The 25,530-nt window shown below is 42.6% G+C and overlaps 1 protein-coding gene across 1 annotated transcript in view; it reads right to left on the reverse strand.

Moving 5' to 3' along the window:
• Positions 1-25,530, reverse strand: part of LOC310875820 (adhesion G protein-coupled receptor L3) — a 233,471-nt gene that overhangs the window by 152,765 nt on the left and 55,176 nt on the right. Inside the window, exon 3 of the mRNA XM_083789211.1 lies at positions 6,257-6,366. Within this exon, the coding sequence (XP_083645337.1) occupies positions 6,257-6,366 (110 nt within the window). The remainder of the gene's footprint in view (positions 1-6,256; positions 6,367-25,530) is intronic.

A 25,530-nucleotide genomic window follows, 5' to 3' on the forward strand; every position in this document is an offset into this window, starting at 1 on the left:
GAAATGACCATATTTCTTACGTTATCATTTAGAGCTATGAGCTATTAGAGTGTATGACTAGCTCTAAATGATGACATAAGAAATACGTGTATGACCAGCTCTAAATGATGACGTAAGAGATATGGTCATTTCGTCATCATTGGTCCAGCAATACGGGCACAGATTTGATGTTTTTCTGGGGGGGTCCTGAAATGGCGGAACGTTTTTTTTGCTGTCACGACAAATGGACCAGGCCGACCACATTACTTGCGCGCTCTGCTTGCGCAAGTAATTAAAACTATTCAAGAGACTATGACTAAAACTAAAAGCAAAATGTGCTGCCAAAAACAACACTGAGCACTGTGACATGAGACGATGGTGGCTCTCCAGATGCACCTTATAATGGGCCCAGAGGCTAAGCACGTTCACATCTGATTTAGCTATTGGTTCAAGTCTGGGCGCTCTGAAGTGCTGCATGTGTAAAATAATATCTATCTAAGCTCAGTGAAGCCTTATTATTCATTCAGCCCGCCAATGCTTCCACATACAAAAGACCCCCCACAGTTCGCATGTAATGATTACTCAAGTGCGGCAGCTTGAATGAAACCCTGATGGCTGGCATTACCCAACAATCAGCCAAGCATAACACTGTCATAAACCTGTTTTTTTTTTTTTTGCGACTGATGGAGCGGATCAAATTGCAAAATTAATAAAATCAATATCTCCTCCATGGTGACGTGTCCATCGATTTAGCACCCCCCACACACACACACACACACACACACACACACACACACTCGCTCTCTCTCTCTCTCTCTGATGCTATTACAGGCGGATCTGATGGTGCAATTCTGCTGTCTGATGAGGAGATGGAAGGGAGGGCTGTAACTTATCCTGACAGAGAAGAATCAGCTCCTAGGGCAGAATACAGATGAAAACGTCCACTGCAGGAAGGGGGGACGGGGAACAGGACAGAGAGGGTGGAGAAGAGGATGGGTGTACATGTGTGCGTGCACACACGTACACAGGGGTTTTTAACCCATTTTGACCTGAGATCAGATTCTAAAAATGTCTTCTACATCCTGACAGTTTTCTGAAAAAGCTATGTTTCTATGTCAGTTGTTCTTCGATTTTTCAAAAATAGCAGACCTACAAGCTAGATCTGCTATTTTTCAACAGCTAAAGCATATCATAATGCTAACAAAAGGGGTTCCCGCCCAAAATGGGATAAAGGGGTGTAGTATCATTTTTTAAAGTGGGGGAAATCATGCATGCACAATGTGAAATCATTACATTGTGAAAGTGCGCCTCGACATATATGAAAACATTACATACATTATGAATAGTATTAAAATGTGAATTACATCAATATATATATGAATTACAAAGATATATAGCAGCATATAATATGCATGATGACAAATAATATGACTAGCAAAACAAGTGGCCAATATGTGAAAAAGCAACAACAACAAACAACCATCACATTTCTTTCTCAGTCATCGTTTGTCACCGCTGTTCAGACGCTCAGACAACCCGACTTTGCACTCAGAATGGAGTGGCTAGTAAGCGCTCTGCTGCGCTCTGAATCTTCAAATGGTGACCATTCAAGCACTCCGAATGTCTAAACGACCCGACACTCACTCACCAATCACTGCCGTGACCTTTGGATCTCCCATCTCCCGCAGAGTGTAGAGTTTAGATCACATAGCCCGAGGGGACGGCCGTCTGAATGTGCTCCGCTATGACCGAGTCAGTGGACACTAGACCATGATCACGGCTTTATTGGTTGCTGGCTGGTTGTCATGGTGATATCACGATCAAATCGATGGATGGGCTCTTGCCAAGTCCGCTGCACATGTTGACTGGTGACACAAAGTCGCTGTGTCAACTGTCAATATACGTTTTCCTGACTTCACTGCTGGAGGACAAGTGTCATGGGTGGCTGCTTCCCTTATTATACCCTCAAATCCTGACTCGGAAAGTGGGCGGCGGTGCCAAACGGCGCTGAATTGCCATGTCTGGAACCAGTATAACCCCCCGCTCTCTCAATATAACTCTGAGTTTAGCAGTCACCTTAGAACGAGGCATTTCCTATCCTGACACCCAAACATCATCAGGGATGGAGATGTGGAGACCCTGTCTCTGAGACTGCTGTCGCAGTTAAGCCCATATATGGAGATCCCTGATGTCATCAGTCATCACTATTGGCCAGCAACTCTACATCTGACCTCAAACCCTTAGATCTCCATATATGGATACATTTCAGAACCTGTTCTGACATTCCATATGTTGATCCTTCCCCATCCATCCTTCCTCTTCTATGTCTCCCCTTTGACTTACAGTATACCTGTAAGTCAAATTTCAAACTCTAGACGGGCCTGCCCCAAAGTTATTAGTGCAGCTGCGCCCGGCAGCCGGCGAAAACTATAAAGTTCTCAACAGGCCCACCTGTCCATTCAAACTCTAGACGGGCCTGCCCCAAAGTTGTTAGTGCAGCGAAAACTAGAGTTCTCAACAGGCCCAAAACTTAAGGCGCGGCCCTACCTGGGCCCTATACCACCCTTAGATCTCCATACTGTATGGAGCTGACCTGTTCCATATGTTGATTTGACCTCATCAACCCTGTTGTCACAGCCCCTGTAGTTGGCCTACTAGGGCCTGTGTGGTTGTGTAATGTGTAATGTGTAGTCTCCTGTGGTTTAGGCCTATGTCTTTGCTTCCCACAGGTTCTGCTGTGTTGCCAATCAGGTGCATTGGGAGCACCTGGCCAGTGTCCCCAAGGTCCACTATAAAAGGCTGGGTGTGTCCATGAGAGCAGCAGCATTTGTTTGCAGCCAGCAACACCCCACATTACATTTACCACACAACCACTAACTTACACTACTGATCATACTGATTAACACACCCTACTTTAGTATTGTTTGATGCATATTTAAGTTAATTTATGTTATATTAAATTATTTAAATATATCATTGTGTACACTTTTAAACAGCCGTGTGTCTTCCTCCTATTTGCTATGGCCTAAGAGCCAGGTCATAACACTGTACACTCAAGACATGCTCCTTATATGGCCAGTAGAGAATTAATTCCATGTTGATCTGACCCCCCCCATGCCAAAGCGCCAGCGGTCTGCCCTCAACGAGGCGGATGCGCCCTTTATAGCGAGGTCGCTTCTAACCCTCAGGCGTCTTACTGGTTCACATGCGTGCAATGCACCAACAAATCGTTATAGTCGCTCAGAAACCTTATTTATCTAGATATTTCTACTCCTAAATTAATAATAAATAATACAATTAAAATGTAATACTACTACTACTACTACTGCTACTAATACTACTACTAATAATAATAATACTAGCCTACTACTACTAATAATAATAATACGTTTCCAGACAGGTTTCCACCGGAGCAGGGACGAAATACTAAGAGCTGTGAATGCATCTCGCTCCCATCGAGGAGGGTCTGATCTGATTGCTTCATTTGGAAAGTGTCTGAATTCATAGGACATCCAGGCAAGATGGCTCGCCTGTGCAGTCACGTACACTGCCAATTTGAACGCCTCTGCACTGCCTCTCGCAATACACTGCAGGCTCTCAGAGAGCAAAATAGAAACAACGGGAGTGTAACCGATAGTAACGCCGCTCTACTGAATCCACACATTGTGGACAAATATCAGCATAAAAGTGCAGATCATGTGCAAAGACTAAACATAACCTAGAAAATAGAGCAAAAGTGCAGTAATTGCAAGCAAAGAATTAACTAAGAATTTAAACCCATTAAAAATGGGTTTAAAAGTGTTTCAATTGGTCAGCCAATGCCATATAAGGCCTCACTCACACCTATACATCTAGCATACAACAATGTTGCATGGTAGATGTAAACAAAGGGTAAGTGTCAAGGGAAAGTCACATGGTTTGACACAACATTTTTGTTGTACGGCTTTCGGCTGTGTTTCGACTGCCCCCCTCCCCCTCATACAACAAAAATGTTGTGTCAAACCATGTGACTCCCATTGGAAAGGAATTGCGAGCTTGCATCAGTCAACAAGTCTCATGCATCAGCTACACAACAATCTGTTGTGCAGGTGTGAGTGAAGCCTTTGTGATATTACACTAATTGTATATCTGTTCTTATTGTTTATACCCCTTTGGGTACTTAGTCACTATAAGTGATTTGTCTCTACAGCATAATAGGTGCTCATTGTCCAAATGTGAGATGTGAAAATTGGGGGATATTCGCATAATGACGAATAAATAAAAGTAAGTTAGTGCTATAGTGGAATGAGCACCAGTAAGCTGCTCCCACGAAACCCAAATACTAAATATCAGCAATTTTATATCACTTAACATTGACCTTTCAGCGTCTGTGATATTTTGTAGAGAACAAACACCAGTATACTGTACGTGACTCATGCTCTGTGGTGTGTTTCAAAAGGTCATTCATTACCACGCAAAATGGATTCATGATGCAGTAATTTGTTGGCTGGTCCAAGGTCAATACATTTCAGCTGAACAAAAACAAAGAAGTGATATTCAATTTAAATTGAATTTACCAATGTTCAATTGGTACTGTATGTCCACTAGAAATAAATGTGACTTACTTACAGTAAGTGAATGGTAGCACAACTTCAGCATCTTCTAGCAATTTAATTTCCAAATGCACTGTCTAGAAATGTGCTTACAATCAGAGTGAATACCAGCACTGACTGAAATGTCCTTCAGGTATTTATTAGTTGTAAAGCGATGATTATATTTGCCTATACTTCCTTACTTCCACTTTCTGTGGAAGTTGAGAGTTTGTAAATACATCGAAGATGCGAATGTAATCCATTCCTAATGGATGAAGCCTTGGCCTGGAAGAGAGGTCATCAACATGAACCCTAGTGTCCCTATTCTGGCGTGGACATTCAGGCAAAAAAGATACTTTGTGTGGTGACCAAGTATAATATTAGAGAGCTGAGGTTATGAAAAGAAAGGAACCTTAGGGCTTAAGTGATTAACAAGAAGCCCTCGTTTAGCGAGACCTCGGCTAAGCCGTAAGTAGTGTCCAACTGAGCACAACAAATCTGTTTAATTTTAAATGGGTTCTCCATGCAAGCTCATAATGTTTAATAGTTGACAGTGTTTTGACTTGTATGAGCTCAACAGAATGTCAACGCCAAGTGCCTCATAGTAGAGCTAAGCTACTATTACTGGTGAGTGGTGAGGTATAAACAATTTAAGATATATTAAAAAAAAGGCTTTTACAGGTATAATGACTTGTGTAACTGTAGAAAACTGTGACTGCTGTGGATAACAGTGGACTCATCCTGTGGCGAAGCTCAATAAAAGTGTAATTTTACTACATATATTAAATCCACATAATAAATCCTGAACACTGTGCACACCCGAAAACCAATTGAAGATATTACTTATGACGAAAAAAAGCACAATACTGTAAGGCAGAATACTGTTATCATTTTCAGCGCACAGGCTGAAGAGAGATAAAGGAAGCATTAACATCCAATCAAACAAAGCAAACATGGAAGGCCAGCTTTACACTACGTCTAAACTCTAGACACATAATGGGGGAAAATAAAGGAGAAGAATACAAAAAAATAAGCTAATGATCAGACTGGAGTGTCTTCCAGCGACCATTCTTTCCGGATAGAGCTGAAAAAGGATGTTGTGATGTCATACAATGCACTATCATTAATTACAGACGAGACATTGTTCGTAGACGCGCCGCTGCCTCAGAACACAACAATGCTACAACGAAGTGGCATCATTCTCCAAAAGGGAGAGAATTAAGCAATATTACATGAGAGGATGTGGTTTAACGTGATTATTGCCACGACAGTGATGCGGTAAGGAATGAGACGAAGTCGAGTTCCGCAAGCAACACTGAAGTGGCAATAATCACGTTGTAATATTGCAATTATACAACAGTTACCCTTAAAACTAAGAAAATCGCTTTTAATGACATATGTAGTCACTACGACCACAAATGTCCCAAGAAACTAGCTAGCCTAGCCACCGAGTTTGCTAGCGCTCTGGGAAAACAGAGCAGCTGAATTCTTTGTTTTTATCAGGTGGTGAACAGTGCTGGTTTGATCCACGGCTAGAAGACTGTTTCAACCAATCAGATTGCTTCCTCGAAACGACCTGTGGTATAATGTTTCTATAACATGTTCTGTTAAAGAAATGGTCATGTTAAGCATAATTAGAAAAAAAACATGACATTCAGAGAAGCTCTATAATAATAAGAATGCGAGAGAATTAAAAGCATACGTACTATAGGGCACACATTCATACTGGACTTCCAGGTACTTGTAAGTTCCGGGGCACGGGTCAGGAAAGACATCCGGTCCGGCCACCACGGCACACTGCGTGCGGTTGTTACATCTGAAAGACAGAGGTGAGAGGTCAAATTAAACCATACAAGATCGCACCCAAAACACAATCCCAGCCCACAGAAGCGCCATGCCACGGCACATCAGCCAACCGTTTAGCGGCTGCTTAATGAAGTCGAAAGGATTGCCTTCGCTGGCAGAGATTATAAAGTCCACACATTTTCAGGTTCAGTAAACAGTGATTGCCGAGCTGTCATCAGTAAAGATCCTCCGTCAGGCCAAGGAAGACGAGTTGGACGCCACGGCCACACAGACGACGGCGACGGCTTGGACGGCGTGCAGCATTTCTGGGCCGGCCATTACAGCGTAACGGATGGTTGGTTGGGTGGGGGGGGGGGCAGACACAGTCAACCGAGTGCAAAATCAGCTCTGGATGTGAAATGGGGGTCTTCATTAAAAACACAATTATGGCTCCGGCAGTGTCCCCGTCTGCCATTTTACCTTTGGCAGTCATCAATCAAAGGCCCACTTCGCATTCATGATGCGCCTCTCGCGGCCATAACGGCAGCACTTATACCTCACAACATTAACGGAACATTTTTGACAGGTATTGATCTCCTTGAGCTCATCATATGGCATGCATAAGGTAAAGCAGAATAATAATAATAATAATAATAATGAATTGCATTTTATAGCGCTTTTCCAAGTGCTCAAGGCGCTTTACAATGGTTCATTCATTCATACATTGGGAGGTGAAGCGGCGAACAGTCGACGCCAGCGTCCTCACTTCCCACATTCACACACCAATGGTGGCAAGCTCACACCGACCAACTCATTGGAGGCAATGTAGGGTTCAGTGTCTTGCCCAAGGACACTTCGACATGTGGACAGGAGGAGCCGGGATTCGAACCGCCGACCCAGGGATCATTGGACGACCTGCTCTACCTCCTGAGCCACAGCTGCACCGAATGGGATGGTTGTTGGGATGGCGTTGTTCAGCTTACAGCCCCAGACACATTGTGGATAGGGCCTTGATGAGGCCTATTGTTAACCAGGTACAGACTATAATATGCACCGGCTTCCAGCAAATCCAAAGCCATTAATGCTCTGCCATTATCTGGCCATATATAAAACGTATTTATTCTACAGCAAGGCTATTCACAGTGTAGGTCTTGGAAGGTCAAGGCGGGGTCTGACACAATGATTCATAAGCCACAATTAAAGGGTTCCCTACACCTTAATTAACATTGATTGGCTGCCAGCTAATCAATCGCCCCAGTGAGAGACAAGCGAAAAGGGCCCATCTCATCTCGAGCTGGCTTCCTTAATGAGATCTGGTCTGACGCGCGGCTCCCATCCCGGTTTTATGGGTTCACGACCTCCCGTACCCCCCCCCTCCGCCCCAGCCCCCCCCCCCCCCCCCCCTCCCGCACACCATTCACTCACCCAGATTACGGGGTGAGAACGCCGGTCAGCAAACCTGTCCGAGGGCCTGTCCCATCCTATGAAGAGTTAATTCCTCAGCGGTAAAATGCCAGTCAAATAAATAAGGGGTCGATCCTATGAAGCTGGGAAACAATTATAGCGGCTCCCCCTCCTTATCTCGAGATCCCCTTTCCTTTCACTGCCCTCTCTGGTTTATTCCATTTAGGGGTCGGGGGCTTTGTAATCGCTTGGGCGACAACTGGAGTTAAGATGGAGTGTCAGATGGAATTAGAAAGTGAGGTCAATCGAAGGGATGTAACTGGTGAGAGGTGGCCGAGTCGCCCTTATATGTTGACGTGAGCCTGCACACGTCGCCCGTATATGTTGACGTGAGCCTGCACACGACGAGCACACAGGAACACACTTGTTTACGTATATGTTGACGTGAGCCTGCACACAAACACACAGGAACACACTTGTTTACGGCATAACATGTCAGGCACAGTCCATCTGTGAGTTATGGATGCATAACTGATTGCTTGTGATTATTCACACATACCTCTCTCTTGCTTCATACAGGTCACTCAGTACTCTAATAGTAGTCTATTTTTAAATGAATATGATCAAAAATGGCATAAAATCTTTTCAGATGCCAAATATCAATCTTTTTTGTATTGTGCTGGATGAGTTTGAGTATAGGGTCTCATGGGGGATTTGAAATCCCAGTTGGTAATAACTCCCTCTTGGAGGGATTAAACATCAGCATGGGTGGGGTGTGCACTCTTAATCCCAGCCTTAACATCTATCTTGACCCATATTCAAAATCCATTTATAGCATCACTGTGCATTTTGCTCAGTGGATACAGCAGCCACATATCAGCTTCCCTTTAGCATGTGATGCTGAAGGCAGGGATAAAAGATGGAAATAAAAACTGAGAAAAAAATATTATTGTTAAATGAATTAATTGCTAATCAATTGCAGAGTAGGAGGGAATCAATAGCACACACCATGTGCCACTAATACTTTGCAATTACCAAGTAGGACGTAATCAAGATTTCATCAAGCACTTGGCTCCAACGGAGGCCTTTGAACTTAGGGTAGAGGGAAATGGCTTAGCAAGGAATGGATGATTCAAATATGTTAATTAATAATTGGCCCACGTGTCTAGGACACTGTGCCGTGGGCGCAAAGTGACAGAGGGCAATCAGGAGCCTGTGCCAGCAAAAAATATAGTTATTTATCTGGTTTGCTGGCAGCTGTAAATCAGTGGGGAAATGAAAAATGATAATAAAACATTAAACTGGTGATAAACTCCTTTCTCAGAGACAGTTATTTAAAATGTATCTGCAATAATTATAGACGTGTAACTTTTTGCAACCTTTAGAATCAATGCTATGTTGCTCAGTACTTGCGTAGTATAAAGTCAATTCAATTAATTCCAGTCAACTCAGTTGCTATAGTCTTTATACAGTAACGTAAAAGGTGTTTCCTTTTTAGTATAAACAGAAAAGAAATGTTCAAGTCAGGTTACAAATTGTATCCAATCAGATTTGTACTGAAGGAGAGAGAAGTCAGACAATCGCAACCATGAGTTGCTGATAATTGTGAAATATGACCATCTTTGTTGTTCCCCACGCACACCCCAGTCTCGCCTGCATCATCATTGCCCTTTTCCTCCTGTTTGTTATAACTGGCAGATTACAGCTCAGACTGCCAGCTGACGTGGGGCGATGTGGCACAAAGCACCAGAGCTCCATGTAAGCACAAACTGTAATCACTATAATCGCCAGCTGAGCCCACCGCTGCCACCGATGACAATAAGTGGGTTGAGTCCTTTCAGTCTGCTGACCGTCCACACAGACTGACACAGGAAAAAGAAGAAGAGGAGAAAAAAAGGGGGGGGGGGGAAGCAATTCATGTTTTCCGGTGACAGGGACGGCAGCAGCTGCTGTCGAAGGCGCGTGTATTTGGTCCCGCACCGGCTCGGTAATAAAAGAGATTTGGTGTGCACACACAGCGGTGTACCCTCTCAGCAATCCATCGGCTGATTCATATCAGAATAAATTAATTGTCCGCCGGTTGGACGGAAGGACTGGCGCCGATTGAAATAAAAAATAAAAAATAAAATACATGGCTTTGAGACAAAATATCCTTGTGGCGCAGCCAGACGCCGTTACTGCAGTCTCCCTCCAGCATTCAGAACGGATTTGAGTGATCACTCACAGACGACCCCCTCAAGGAACTTTGCCTGGAGTTAGTCTAAGAAGAAAAGGAGCTGGCAATGGCATCCTCCTGTGGGGACCTGGGTGAACGTCTTTCACAGTTCACATTATAGTCTGAGGGGAAACGCTCCCTGAGCAGCCAATTCTCCATTTGGTTTCACTTATAAGGAGCAAACATGTCCTGAGTGCCCTCCTAGATGTGTGAAAGAATCCCCCCATCCCCCCCTCTCTCTCTCTCATGCCTATACCGTCCTCTCTACCTCGTACCCCTCCTCTATCTATCTATCTATCTATCTATCTATCTATCTATCTATCTATCTATCTATCTATCTATCTATCTCTCCTAACCCTCCCTCTGTCCCCCAGTGCTACAAAGTAGTTTGTTTTTATTAGATTGCCTCAAGAGGCGAGGTGAGAAAAGGATGTGCTTTGAGACTTGACGAGTGGCGCTCGCAGCCGACTTTAGCCTGGGCTCTGTGTGTAGTGTGTGTGAGTGTGAGTGTGAGTGTGTGTGTGTGTGTGTGTGTGTCAGGGTGTGTGTCAGGGAGGTCAATGGGCTGAGTACACAGTGGTGTTAGTAGTTTGTATTTCTCTGCACGGGAGGGAGGGAGAAAGTGACCGACAGGTCTGGTCCCTCTGTTGGGACCCATTAAACTTTATAGTGATGTTCTCTGCCGCCCACTGCAGGCCTCATTCATTATGTTTACCAGCTGTGCAACGCATAATCTATCTTTTCTCATTTTGCCTGTCTCTTGTTCTGGCACACAAAAAACAAAAAACGTCCTCAATGATTTTTTAAATTAAATTAAACAAATTGTCATAGACATAAACCGTGTAGGTCTGTTTTTTCCCCCCTAAATGAATACGGTACCCTACCTTTTTTGTACAACCATGGAACACAAATGGTAAATGGTGCATTTATATAGCGCCTTTATCCAAGGCGCTTTACATAGATTGTGCATTAAATTCACCCATTCACGCACACATTCATACACCGATGGCATCGGAAAGCACGGGGGACCCCGGGTTCGAACAGGCAACCTTGTGGTTACCATCCAGCCACTCTACCCCTGAGCCACCGCCGCCCACAAGAATAGCAAACAAAATAGGCAATCTACAAGCTCAATGGTGGTGTGGAATAAATCTCCATGACCTTGAGGAAACATTGGCATGTCGTTTTGCTATAAGGGCCATATGTCTTTGACTGATGGTTTAAAAATCTGCTGCGAACAGATTAGACAGCTGCAAGATTTCAGGTTTAAATGGCATGAGTGGGGAAGATGAGAATGCAACACACTGCATACCGTAGCAGTTATGGTGATGCATTTTATTAATTAAAAGAATATCAATCTGTATTGTTGTTTTTAATGTTTTCCTTTTTTTGCTATTGAAACAATTACAATAATTATCAAGAGCATAAATTGGGACTAATTAATAACTACATTGAAACAAACACAAACTATCAATACTAGATTAGGACTAATTCAGTATAATTGGATAATGAGAACTTATATAACCCCGGAGAAAGTAAATAAATTCGATCCAAACATTCCTGATTCATGTTATAAATGTAGTGAACATAAAGGTACACTATTCCATTGCTTATGGGAATGTGAGGAGATTAAAACATTCTGTAGGTCTGTGGTCCATTATGTCTCTCAGATTACATCAGGTTCCTCTTTGTTCTAAATTATGTATACTCAGTATTTATCCATTAAATTGTACACTAAATAGTAAAGAAAAAATCACACCTGTGTGAACCGAGCTCATGATACATGATACATGATACACACGGACATTGCTAGCTGGTTGTAGGAGAACTACCGTAGCACAGATCTTGGCACTGAGGAGAATGATTGAGGAGGTGAAGAAGGATAACTTGACTGCTGTACTCTGCTTCATCGACTTCAAAAAGGCGTTTGACTCGATTCACAGAGGCACAATGGTGAAGATCCTTCAGGCCTACGGTGTCCCCTCCAACTTGCTCCGCGCAATAGAGTCCATGTATGCAAGAAAAAGGGCCAAGGTGGTGACCCCAGATGGTAACAGCGAGGAGTTTGATATCCGGGCAGGGGTAATGCAGGGGGATACCCTAGCCCCTTTCCTCTTCATCATAGTCCTGGACTATGCACTCAGGAAAGCCATCAGTGGACGAGAGCAGGATCTTGGCTTCACCCTAACACCAAGGAGGTCAAGACGACATCCCAAGGTAGTCCTGACAGATCTGGACTATGCAGATGACATCGGCCTGCTCTCTGACAGCGTGGAACAAGCTCAGGAACTCCTGAACAGAGTGGAGCTGGAGTGTACCAAAGTTGGCCTTAGGCTAAATGCCAAGAAAACTGAGGTTATCACCTACAACATCTCACCGGAACATCCACCTCTCACAACAACAGGAGGCACGGTGCTGAAGGAAGTCAAGGACTTCAAGTACCTGGGCTCATGGGTCAACTCAACCGAGAAAGATCTGAAAGTGAGGAAGGCACTTGCATGGAGGGCCCTGAATGGCATGACCAGTGTATGGAACTCCAATCTCCCCCGACAAATCAAACTCAGCTTCTTCTACGCAACAGTGGAGTGTGTTCTCCTATACGGCAGTGAATGCTGGACCCTGAAGCCAACCCTGCAGAAGTCCCTTGACGGGTGCTACACCAGAATGCTGCGTGCAGTGCTTAACATCAGCATGACTGTACATGTCACTAACAAGACTCTGTATGAGGGATTACCAAGAGTGTGCCAGAAAATAGCAGCCAGGAGAATGAGACTAGCAGGACACTGCCAAAGGCATCAAGAACTGCCAGCCAGAGGACGCCCCACGCTAACATACGTGGATGTACTCAAGAGCGATGCAGGAGTGCAAAGTACCAACGAACTGGCCGGATGTATGGAGAATCGGGATGACTGGAAACGACGATGGAGGGCTCGTCTGAGGACGACCTAGAGTGTAGGAGTGGTTGCACCACTCAAAAATAATGACCGTTGCCTGTTACAGGCCAGACGCTCAATTGCGCTATGTTGGAAGAATGTCAATGCCCCTACGATTTGGCTTTTGGCACATGAGAAACTAACGTATGTAATTAGGAAGAAACCTGCTGTATTCTATAAGATATGGGAGAAGTTCTTGGACTTCATTAAGCGAGGTGATATTGAAGAGGCTTTGGATGTATAGTGGTTAATTAGAGTAGTCAGCTGTGGGGTGGGGGTAGGGAACTGTGGGACATTGTGCATTTGTTTGTTTAACTGTATGTAATGTGTTTTTTTTGTTTAGTATTTGTGCTGCCATGCATGTGGTTGTGGGGGAAAAATATATGTGAATAATTGCTTTGAAAATACTATGTTGCAGACAATTGGACTCGAGTCATAGTGACTCGACTCGAGTCTGACTCGAGTCGCATATTTGACGACTTGCGACTCGGACTTGGAAGGTAAAAGACAAACGAGACTTGAGACTCGACTCCGACTTGCTAGCCAATGACTCCCGACTCGACTCGACTCGAGACAAGATGACTCGTGACTTGTTTTGTTTCCGAGCATACGGTATTTTAATACAGCGTCGGTGGGCGGCGCATGCTGCGCATATGCAAAGCAACTCCACTCGCAGAATAAGGCAAAACATTTATTTTCACCACACAGCTGCAGTAGATTGAAAAGTTGCTTCCTACCTTTGAGTTAGTGTTGCTGAAAGACACCCAGATCCAATTGTATATTCCATATTTACATATTTACTATAAGAGTGAACTACTGTCAACACGGAGGCACACAGTGACAGTTGTGAGCATGTGCAGATTGCACTACATCTGCTAAAACGTAAAGGGTACAAAACGGCCATTAGGGGGAGCCATAGTACAGTGAAATACAGTGGGGAATATCTATTGATTCATTGATTGAATAATTTATTGGCAGAAATGTAATCAGTATAGGGTACAGTCAAACACATCACAAAGGGATCACTGAAAAAAGTCCTTGCTGTCTTGTTTCCATTCGGTCCTGGGTAATCAATTCATAATCATGACAAGTTACATGACAAATAACAAAATTCAAATTATCATAAAAAAATAAGATATGTAGGCCTGCAAGTTGGAGAACAAAGAAGGGCTTATAAGGAGGTGGGGGTAGTCACTAGACATAGGTGGGGGGCAATCTTTTTTTATTGATTTTTATTTAATATAAATACAGTGGAATACCGAGGTATAGGTTATCAATACCGGCACCGTACCGTACTGTAAAATCTCATACCGTGGCATGCCTAGACTTGACACAACCTTGTGACTCGACTTGTGACTCGGCTTGACTTGCCCACAACAGAAAGACTTGGGACTCGACTTGGACTTGGAACCAAATGACTTGGGACTCGACTTGGGACTCGGACCTGAGGGTTGGATTGACTTGGGACTCGACTTGGACTTGGGACCAAATGACTTGGGACTCGACGTGGACTCGGACCGGAGCGACTTGAACAATTGTCTGCTATGTTGTAAAGAAAAATCAATAAACATGTTTAAAAAAGAATACATTGAAGCCATTGGAACACAGGTTTATTTTTTTCAATTTCCATGTAATGTAGCTTTTAGCGAAGGTTCAATAAGGAAGATCTTAACCAACGCTTTCATTCGGCCTATCATAGCTCGCCATTTCTGTTCTCACACTGTCAAAATCTGTTCACAAATCCAAGCACTTTGCAGCAGCCAATCGGGTGATTAGACTGCGTCTTTAAATATCACTGCCTCTGACACTTAGCCATTCTCTTTTCAGTTTGCAACAAGCAACCCACCTCCACCCCCAACACCACCTTGTCATCTAGTGTTGAGAAGGAAGGAGGTTCATCTGCTCAGCTGCCACCACCAGCGTCTAGACTCCAATGCTCCAATGGGGGGTTCTCCCTATTAAAAGCTAATCTTATTTGATAAATGCAATCGAAGTCTAATCGCCAAAATCTTCTGCTATAAACGTTCGCCATTTTGCTTGCTAAATTGCTGCCAAAATAATAAACATTAGCTTATTCCATATTGGTGTGATCTCTCCTATTATTGAAGCGCTTTTGGGCATAAGAGGTTTCCAGTTTTCCACCCGAAAGTACTGAAATACAAGATGGTGGAACATCATGGTCTTTAGCACAGTGGTTCCGCAAAGTGGGGTCCGGGGACCCCTAGGGGTACTTGAGGCAGTTCCAGAGTGTACCTAGCTCAATTAGAAAGAGTTAGGAACCACATGGACCCTTATGGGAGTGGACAAATGAAACACTCTCAGAGTTAAATTCTCAGAGTTAAATTAACAGTGATTTTACAATATAAATTGGGGTACCAGAAATTTAAATGCTATTAAATCTGGGGTCCGTAGCATAATGTGTGTGAAACTAGGGGTCCATGAAATTAATATGTTTCCGAATCACTGCTAGAGCTTGACACGACCCCCTATGGTCCAATGATGATCAAAACACCTCATCCCTGTCGGGAAGAAACCTTACATTTCCAGAATTGTTACTTTTCAGGAAAGGGACAAAATAACCGGTGATCCTAAATAGTTACCATTCAGTAACAAGCTCTTGTTAATACATTTCATCAGTTAAATGCTTATAAAACACACAGGGAGTTCAAACCACTTTCAACCGGGCATTCCTATTTGTTGGGGGGGGGGGGGGGGGCTCAAATAATATGGAGATGCAAGGTTTTTTGTTTCGATATTCAAAACAAATGACTGCTGAATGCTTTAGTGTGGCTGCTTCATGAAGATACTGGAGCAATTATCAGCTTAGGTTCCACTGTAATGTGTTTGTGTGAACGCTGACAATAGTTGGTTAAATATGCTGCGTCGAGGTAAAATTTGCTTAAGACTTTGTTTTAAGTACAATTATTTATCCTCTGTAGTCTGTATGCATCACTCATTTGATGTCCCCAGTGCTGATAGAAACAAATTAATCCCAATAAGCAGTTATTTATTTCCATAAAATGTCACACGCTGCCTCTGATGTTTGCAAATTGCTAGTCTATATGAAAACCTTTAAAAACAACATAATAGAATGAACTCTGATATTATTCTAATTAGGGGTGCACGATATGAAATTATGACCGATATCCGATGTCCGATTATTTGCAGGGTCATATCTACCGATACCGATTCTGACCGATTCCGATATTATACAGAGGACCACAATCTACCAGATCTACAAGCTCATAGCTTGTAGAGCTTGTAGGTCTGCTATTTTTCAAAAATCGAAGAACGACTGACATAGAAACATAGCTTTTTCAGAAAACTGTCAGGATTTTTAGAATCTGATCTCAGGTCAAAATGGGTAGTATTCAATCAATCAATCAATCAATCAAATAAATCAATAGCCTATAGTCTGTTTTCACAACTGAATGAGATCAGTACACAAATTAAATGTAGAAAAATGATTTTACTTAAGATTTTACATCATATTTGATTTGGCTTTTGTTCTAGACTAGAGGTACTAGAAACGTTTGATTTATATTGAACTCATTGATGAGTTTTTACATTTTTAATTTGTATTTATTTGTTGCTGGTGAAAACCGATTAAATAATCAGGGTTATTTTGAGAGCGTTCCGATACCGATATGGCATTGTAATTAACGATAATATGGCCGATTCCGATTATGCTACAGATAATATTGTGCATCCCTACTTCTAATTTATCAAATGAACCACCAAAACTTGAAACCATCGGATGAAGACATGGCCTACTGTACACACAGTATATGCAGTACATAGCCAGTCCATACATTATTGTGGAAGTGCACACGCACGCGCACACACACACACACACACACACACACACACACACACACACACACACACACACACACACACACACACACACACACACACACACACATACACACACACACTAATATCATGGCTTCAATTAATCCACACATTCATTTATCACAGAAATCCCCATAGTCTTCATCACCGCACAGCTGATGACATGTTTTCTTTATCCATTTGTTCCCAAACGACACAAAGGGAGGCTCAATGAAGATTAAAAAGCCAAGAAACAGATAGATGGGGAATGAATGCAAACAACATACTGTAAATATAGGCGTGATTGTGGGCGTTGAGGATTTAAAGTGCATTGCTGAAGGGGTCTCACTGTTCTCAAGCGCTTATAAACTCCCATGGTGCATGCAAATACGCAAATTGTCTAAAGTGTGCATGCACAAACACGCGTGCACGCATCCTTGGCCTATGAATGATTCATGTGGATTGTCACCGCAGAGATGATGATGATTGCATATTAAAGATGACAATAAACTATTGCTGACTTGGCTGTTTGGGATGGAATCAGCTAAACGGCGGAAAAATGCAGTCGCAAACACATCAAGTGACATCTAATGATTATGCTTTATGCAAACACTACAGTACATGCGACAAAACCTGATATGCCTTCCATTTTTGTGTGTGACTTTGAATGCCACCACACAAACTAGTACGCTTCATCTTGAGAGAATAAGGTATTTCCTGAGGAACAGGGAGAGACAATTTGATAAGGTTTGGCTGCCCCTTGTCCATTACTTGAGTAGAAACAATTAATAGACAGGATACCACTGATATGGTTGACTGTACGCCATTTTCTTTTCAGATGTTTTCCATTTTTCAAATTATTATTACTATTTCATTCTATAGTATGCGGTGTCACTGAGCAGTATGGGTGGGAGGGTTGAGGGTTGAGGGTTTTCTTTCTCTTTTTTGTCCTTGCCACCACACGTGCAGATGCTTTAGAAAAGAGCAACAGGGTCATTAGAAACGGTCAGACCAAGGTCACGAACACTGTCCCTGGCAGCTTCTCTTTGATTACAGAAATTGAGCAGCTTGGACCCACTTTTTTATTCCTTTCCTCCAAGTATAATCCCCCTTAGACATCAACACAGATTAGTGGCTTTCATAGCTGTTTACGCTATATACAATCCCCCATCTCTACCACGTTGTATTCAGAAGATAAGCTGCATTTCATCCTGAGGCGACAGCACGTCAAAACAAAGCAAAGAAGGACAAGAACACAAAGTGGACTCGAGTAGTCATTTATTTTAGACCACATTGAGTTCTTCAGTGTTTGCGTTCTTCTACTTCAGACCTTCTGGAAGGATGGCAACATATGGAGATGTGTAGTGGGGCCTTTTGTCATGGCAAAGGTCCAAGACATTCAAGTCGAGGAAAACGCTCAGACTGGTAAACATATGCATTTTCTTCCTCGCTCCTCTATGTTTGCAAGAGTGGGCACTTTCTCCAAGGCGATGACTGAAACCATATTTTGGAATGGAACACAAGGGGTTGGCCTGGTTTATAGCTTGAAGTGATGGATGAGACAAATATAGCCGATGCTCTTCTAAACATTTCTCCCTCTCTGAATTGTTTCATTTGTGCAGTTCTCCGCCTTATTGAGTCGTGCAGAACGTATGGCGCTCATGATTGGTTTTATGGTCTGTCATGTGGTCTTTGTGTATTTTATGCCATCACTAAGTAAACCATCCAAAGAAGTCCCCAGGAACACACGATAGCCATCTCTACATTCTCTAGACTATTTGAACTCACAATGAACCCACATTCTGGGCTACGTGTTCAGCAATGATGACAGAAACTACAAGACGTGATAAAAAAAGGTTTCACGCACAGCATAGACATTCCCTTTGGGTATTAAGAAAAGAAAAAGCCCCTCGGGCTATAAGTCTGAGGGTATATATGATGAAAGATGAAAGAAAGGCACCACAGGGGACGCAGTTTCATGAACCTGATGAAGAATCCACTCAGAAATCTTTTATACTAGGGATTGTATACTACATGGCAACAGAATAAAGTCCACGACTATGAAAGGAATAGTTTGCTTTTCTACTGTATATTTGTGGTTCATCAGGGTTATTGTCAAATAGTAGAAAACTGCCATTCAGTCACTGAGAAATGTCGACTGGAGGCTTGTTATAACCCTGAGGAAGACTGCTTTTGTCAAACGTTGGCATTGAATCGTGGCTATGATGTTCCAATGCTAGTAGTAGGATTACATTTCTCAGTAACTCTGTGCTGATTTAGAACATTGGAATGTCCAATGTGTGTGTGTGTGTGTGTGTGTGTGTGTGTGTGTGTGTGTGTGTGTGTGTGTGTGTGTGTGTGTGTGTGTACGTATGTGTGTGTGTGTCTCTGTGTGTGTGTGTGTGAGTGTGTGTGTGTGTGTGTGTGTGTGTGTGTGTGTGTGTGTGTGTGTGTGTGTGTGTGTGTGTATTTAAGGCCTTCACTATTTATGTGTGTTTGTATGTGTGTGTGTGTGTGTGAGTGTGTTTAGAAATGTAAACATTTGGTCCCTGATCCGGACCTTCTAAGCAAACTTTGTGTGTGAAAGCACCCTAAACAAAACAACCTAGGAACTTAAACTCTTAAACAAGTGACACTCTAGTAAGGGCTGTCGACTATGCATACACCTCTTGGTACCACAGCACCTCAAAGGCCATTAAAACAAGGCTCCAGACTTCCCAAAACAAACTGGTCAGCCTACTACTTGGCCTCACTCCCCAAACCCACCACACCCCTGCTCACTTTGACGGGCTGGAAAGGCTTAGGGTTGATGACAGTACAGCATCTTGCAATGGGTCGATTCTACAAATGCCTTCTAAATCAGTTTTCTGAAAACCCTGTTTCTATATGTTCTCAAAAAACGCTACGAGCTTGTAGATCTGCTATTTTTGAAAAATCGTGAAAATGTGTTGCAAATCTTTTAATATATTATATTCTTTCAGAGCAAACGTTTTTACACAAATCTTTGCTTCTGAGGGGATCCGTGAAACAACATATTTTCAGATGGTAGTTGGCAGCCAATTACATATATTTTTATGTCAGTTGAGCACCACTGACATAGAAACATGGCTTTTTCAGAAAAATGTCATAATTTAGAAGACATTTTATAGAATCTGGTCTCTGGGTTAAGATATTGCTTTTAAATAGACACCCCCAATCTAGAGAGTAGTGCCAGCACTGGTGAGGTGTGTGCCCCGTCATACTGTGTATACAGTATCTGAGCTGTTCCTTTGAATGTAAAGTACTGTATAGGACACAAGAACGAAGATGAATTTATATAATAAAAACAATGTTATATAATCTCCACCATTGCTTTTATCTCCTGTTTCCCATTTCCATAGCCATTATTCAAAACCAAACTAAAGAATGCAAGAACATTCATGTTCTTCTTTAGAGACAAATCAACAAAACCCTAGCTGTCAGCCTGTAACCACAGATGTAATACCATGATCCTAGAATAAAAACGACATTATGAGATCATATAAATACAGTTCACCTTCACCCTTTTGAATTTTCTAAAACAAACTATTTAAATACAGTAGGCGTCTTACATAATGACTAATCTGCCTGGACATGTGCCAGACAGGGTCATTCACTAGACCCTTTCGTATAATTGGTACCAAGTAAAGAGATGATTGAGTCTCTTGGCCATAGCAAGTATTCTTGTCTTTTGAAAACAGCCACTGGCTTCTAAGAGCTTTATTTTCCAAAGGGCAATGGTAAACCCATCAAAATAACACTGCCTCTAAATATACAGTGTCCATTATAAATACTCTAATAACTACAGTAACTGTAGATATATTTTATTTTTCTATCATCGACCTCGAGGGATTTAAAATAAACTGTGTTTCTCATTAGACAGCAAGCGGCACTATTTTGTTTAAACTTCTAAATCATTTTGACTTTTAGAACATATTTATTTTTAATGTCTAAGAGTGCTGGTTTTGTCTGTATTAAAAAACAATCTCCACTAGCCACACATACTGCACACGAACACACAGGCTCATCTGCAGGCGAATGCAACCCCATAGCCAGTCTTGAAACTCCCATGAATAATTTATTATCGACACCCTATGTTCGTGCTCAGTCCTCAGACTAAAACAAATCTACAGCACTTCTATTGTATATTGGAATAATGTTGCCTTTTAAATTCAAATTACTATCATTTCCCTTGTGCCGCGGCAACAATTAGAAACGAGAAAGCTGGAACACAGAGCGATACAGTATGTAAATTATGTCTTCTTACATGCACTGCGATAGAATTCATACAGCATGATAAACAGGCTATCCTGCTAATCAAAACAGACATGAGAGAAGTCCTGTCAATATATCCACTCATGACTCACCCCACAGTATGAATGAGATATGAATTTAAAACAATAGAGAGCATCAGAGCAACATAGATTACTCTCAGAGGGGAGTGGGGCTGACAGTGACAACTGAGAATCTGTAAAATATATCACCTAATCCTTTCCTCAGGGGGGGTCGTTTCCCTGGTTTTTGATAGGTGATGAATGTGTAAGATGTCTCTGAGGTGATTGCCCTATCTCAAGTTTAAAACAGACAGTTTAAAAACTGTAAACATCCAACTATTAAAGCCTGGTAGGAAATTAGTTAATTTTGACCATGCATGAACTGGGGTTGGTTGAATTCGTAGTAAGGAGACTTTACTATGTCAATTTTGTCATAGAGTGCTCCGAAATCAAAGAAAGAGTTACTCTTTAACCAACATTGCCATTGCCCTCTTTTAACCGCTAATCCAAATTTAGTACCTGTTCGGACTACGTCCACTGAAAATAATTGGTTCAGAACCATAAAATTTGGTTCGGGAACTGGATACAAAAAAATACTTTGTTTTTCTTGCCCTGAACTAGGAACCAATGGCAAAAGCAATCAAAGAAACCATAAAAAAGGGTGGGGTGGGGAGTGCAGTGGTAGTTAAAGCTGTGTCTTTGGTTGGTTGCACCATGCAAGATTAATCTTAGTTTTACGTGGTATAAATTACACACTAACAAAAAATCAAATTACATGAACAGAATATCAGTCGGGCTGATCAGTCAGGGACAACGTTGTTGCCTGCCCTACCATCACCACAAATTATGGCTTCATATTTTATTAACAGTCCTGGCTATTCGGGTTACAGTGGTTACACTCGTTAAGCACTTTTTTTCATCATTGTAATTTACCACTCAGGGTCCGGGAATAAACAAAGTCTTGTCAATCATTGTATTGTTGTTCTTTTATTATGACAGTACTTACAACCTTAGTCAAGCTTAATCACACAGGGATTTATGGTGATGTGAGGAGACGAAGAAATGTCTCTTAAAGGTCAGTAATCCTCATTTCCGTTAGTGTAAAACGAAACAGTGAGTACAATGTATGTCATACTGTATACATTCCTAAGAGGATGAATGCGTTGCAGCTCCTCCTCAGCATGTCAGTGCATATGTTTCTAACACAAATCAGCCTCGTGTGCACTTAAATATTCGGTCGGTATATCCATTCATAACTGATTGACAGCTTAAATTGTACAATATGCATTATCTTTCAAATATTAACCGTCATTAACGACTGAATCCCCCCCCAGGATAAATAATACATTATTGGTCTATCAATCTGAAGGCTGTACGCATCTCCATTAATGGCGTATCCATTTAAAGATGGTGGAAGCGTGAGCCGGTTTGCTAGACCACTGGTTCCCAAACCTTTTCATGTCAAGGACCCCCAAATAGAGCACCGAAGTCTGACGTCACTTTCAGTAGAGGGCGTCAGTCCCCAGGTTCATGTATTTGTTTAGTTGCATTGAAATCCCCATTGAGGCGATTTTAGATCGCCTCATATAAGAACTGTGTTTGAAAAATAAACATGTCACCCCGGCCGCTTCACTCATATGGATATGAAGAATAAACTGACTGAGAGAAAACGCTAATGTTACTGCTGCTGAATTAGTTACATTTTCGCTAGAAGCAGACTGTATCATTATATGAGTGTTGCAAACGATACAGAGACGCCTCCCAGACAATAACGCCGAGACAGCTTGTTTATTTTTGGACCACAACGCTTATAGTAGACGATATTAAGATCACCCCATGTTATTCTCCATAGAGAAATTACTTCCGCGAACCAGGGGAATCGTCGGGATGAGCGAGTTACGTCAGGACTTCGGTGCTCTATTGACACCAATTAGCCCGCGGACCTCCATTTTGAAAAGACATGCCATCGACAGATTTTTACGGCTCTAGCAGTGATTCTCAACCCGTGTAATTTCAAGGACCTTCATTTAATTTTCTTTCCCATGTCTGTATATACGTACGTCCCTTGACTCTAGGTGTCGTCATATCCCAGGTCCGTATATATACGTACCACAATGTATACTCTGTCTATATAATGGGTCTCAGAGTTACAGACCCATTAAGGTTCCATTTGGTTCCAAGACCTGTGGGGGTCCCCGAACCCCACTTTGGGAACCACTGTGCTAGACAGCACCACGTTTCCAAGAACAGCTGCAGGGAGCCAAAGTGATTTAGGTTGGTTTGTGTTGAATACCGTCTACAGCAGTGGTTCCTAATACAGTACATAGTCATACATATTTTCCTTTTTTGTTTGTTTTGTGTTTTTGGAAGTACTTTCCGGTGATTTTTGGAAGCACAGTCGAATCTGTTAATCTTTCAGATATATATTAACACTCCAGTATTTGCTGTATTAAAGCATAATCATTTACAACAACACAATTAAGAATATATATTATGCAAATTAATTTACACACGTGCACAGAATAACTCTAACCCGCTGACACTGAAATTAACCAGATGCAAAAACAAAGCCTTCTGTTAAAAATGTATTACACAGAATGTATAAACGGAATCATTTAAATATCTGTCAGAGAGCATGAGCTTTTAATTCCTGTGTGTGTTTCATATAAATGATGTCGCCCACAGTCTCTCTCCAGGTGCCTACAAATAAGGGAGATGGCAGGATTGAAATGTGAAATATCCCCATGAATCGATTTATTTGGTAGGAGAGGCTCATTCACTTGGACAATGATTTATGATTTCCAGGATGAATTTTTCTGTTCTCGCCAATAAATGATGCAGCTCCCTATCTTCCTGCCGACGCTTGATTTATCCCGCCAGGCCCGCGGGACTGTCACATGCAGCGGCTCCAGTTTAAGCTAAGCCTCATTCCAGCGGCACACTGTAAAGGTGGGGATTGCATTGTGTTTTTCATAAGCGGGGTCAGATGAATGTATTAGCGTGTCACATCTCGAGGGGAAACGATAATTTGACATGCAAGGTGTGAAGCGGGATCCGGTTTCTTTTTTCTTTCTTTGTGCGTGCGTGCGTGCGTGCGTCATGGCACTATGGCGAAATTGACTGCTGTGTGTTTTGTGTGGTCACCACACCAGCATCACTGCAGGAAGACTTGTGCACACACTGCACACGCACACATGCTTTCAATATACTCTTTCTAACAGCACAGAGGGATCCATCTTGCAGTATTCCATTGACGGTACCCCAGGGATGCTGACCGGGGTTAGCTTTTGGAAACCCATCCTGTTGAGATGCTAAGCCGAACTCAAGAGCTCCTCTTCAAGCCTGAGATTCCACACTAGACACTCAATAGTGCCACCGCTGTGACAGGCTTCACAGTGAGGGAGGGGGGTAGGAGAGATACAGAAATGCCATTCGTTTGACTTTTTCAAAGTATCAAGTCGCGTTTGTTACGCACAAAGAGCAGCGACTGCTGCGGCTTGGAGTGGAGGGAACGCTATGGGGATGCACAGTGTCAACACAAAGATTCTAATCCCAGCCCCGGGCTATTATTCCAAGGTCCATCCCCGCATTTGGCCAAGGAATCCAGACAACGATTCATCTAACTGAGCACAAGTGAATAGTCCAAAAACAGGAGAAAAAAAACACCTGCATTATATTAAACTGTAAGCGATAGTTGTGAACAGAAATTCTTGTTCACTCGCACGCACGTACGTGCGACACACGTGCGCGCGCGCGCACGCACGCACGCACGCACACGCGCATGTAGGTCTGCCTTTATGCTCAGATTTTTCATTTCCAGTTGCTGTCACCATGGTAACTTCCAATGTCCGACTTGGGCGTGTGTGTACTTCTAGCACTTTCCTCTTTCAAAGGCCTCCCCACAACCAGCAAGCCACTGACAAAAACGCATTCCTTCACCAACAGTCACCCCGAGAAGCTGGCTTTTAGTGGCTCTTTAGAGAAGCTAATTACTTTGTGCCAACAAAGAGGAGATGGAAGCCATTTCTAATAACACCCACTAATAATCTATTATATATCTGTATGAGCCACAGGGGGGGGGGGGAAGAAATCCCTTTGGCGGTGCACTCTCATAATTCTTAAAGACAAATAGCACAATAAAAGCAGCAACGTTTAAGTATTTCTTTCTTCCTTTCTTTCTTTCTTTCTTTCTCAAGCAGCTACTTGACAGCCCTGCAAATTTATGTGCTCAACGCTCAACGCTCTCCAGACTCAAAATGGCTGCCTTTGTTATCGTGACGGGAAAGAGCCTTACTTCTCTTGGCAAAGCCATCCTTCCACGCAACAATCAAATATTCCCGTGTTGACAGATCGATGGGAGCCACCTCCTGACCTCCCTCATTCACATCTCAATAATGAAAGGCGAGAGGGGGTTACAACTAACCTTGGTGTTCGATACCGAGCGGGGTCAGGCGTCAATAGCTCGGCAAGGGTCCAGCCCTGCATTGGCATGCTGGAAATCACCTCGGGTCTTAAGG

This window comes from Protomyctophum parallelum, assembly GCF_964188405.1.
Source record: "Protomyctophum parallelum genome assembly, chromosome: 18".
NCBI lineage: Eukaryota > Metazoa > Chordata > Actinopteri > Myctophiformes > Myctophidae > Protomyctophum > Protomyctophum parallelum.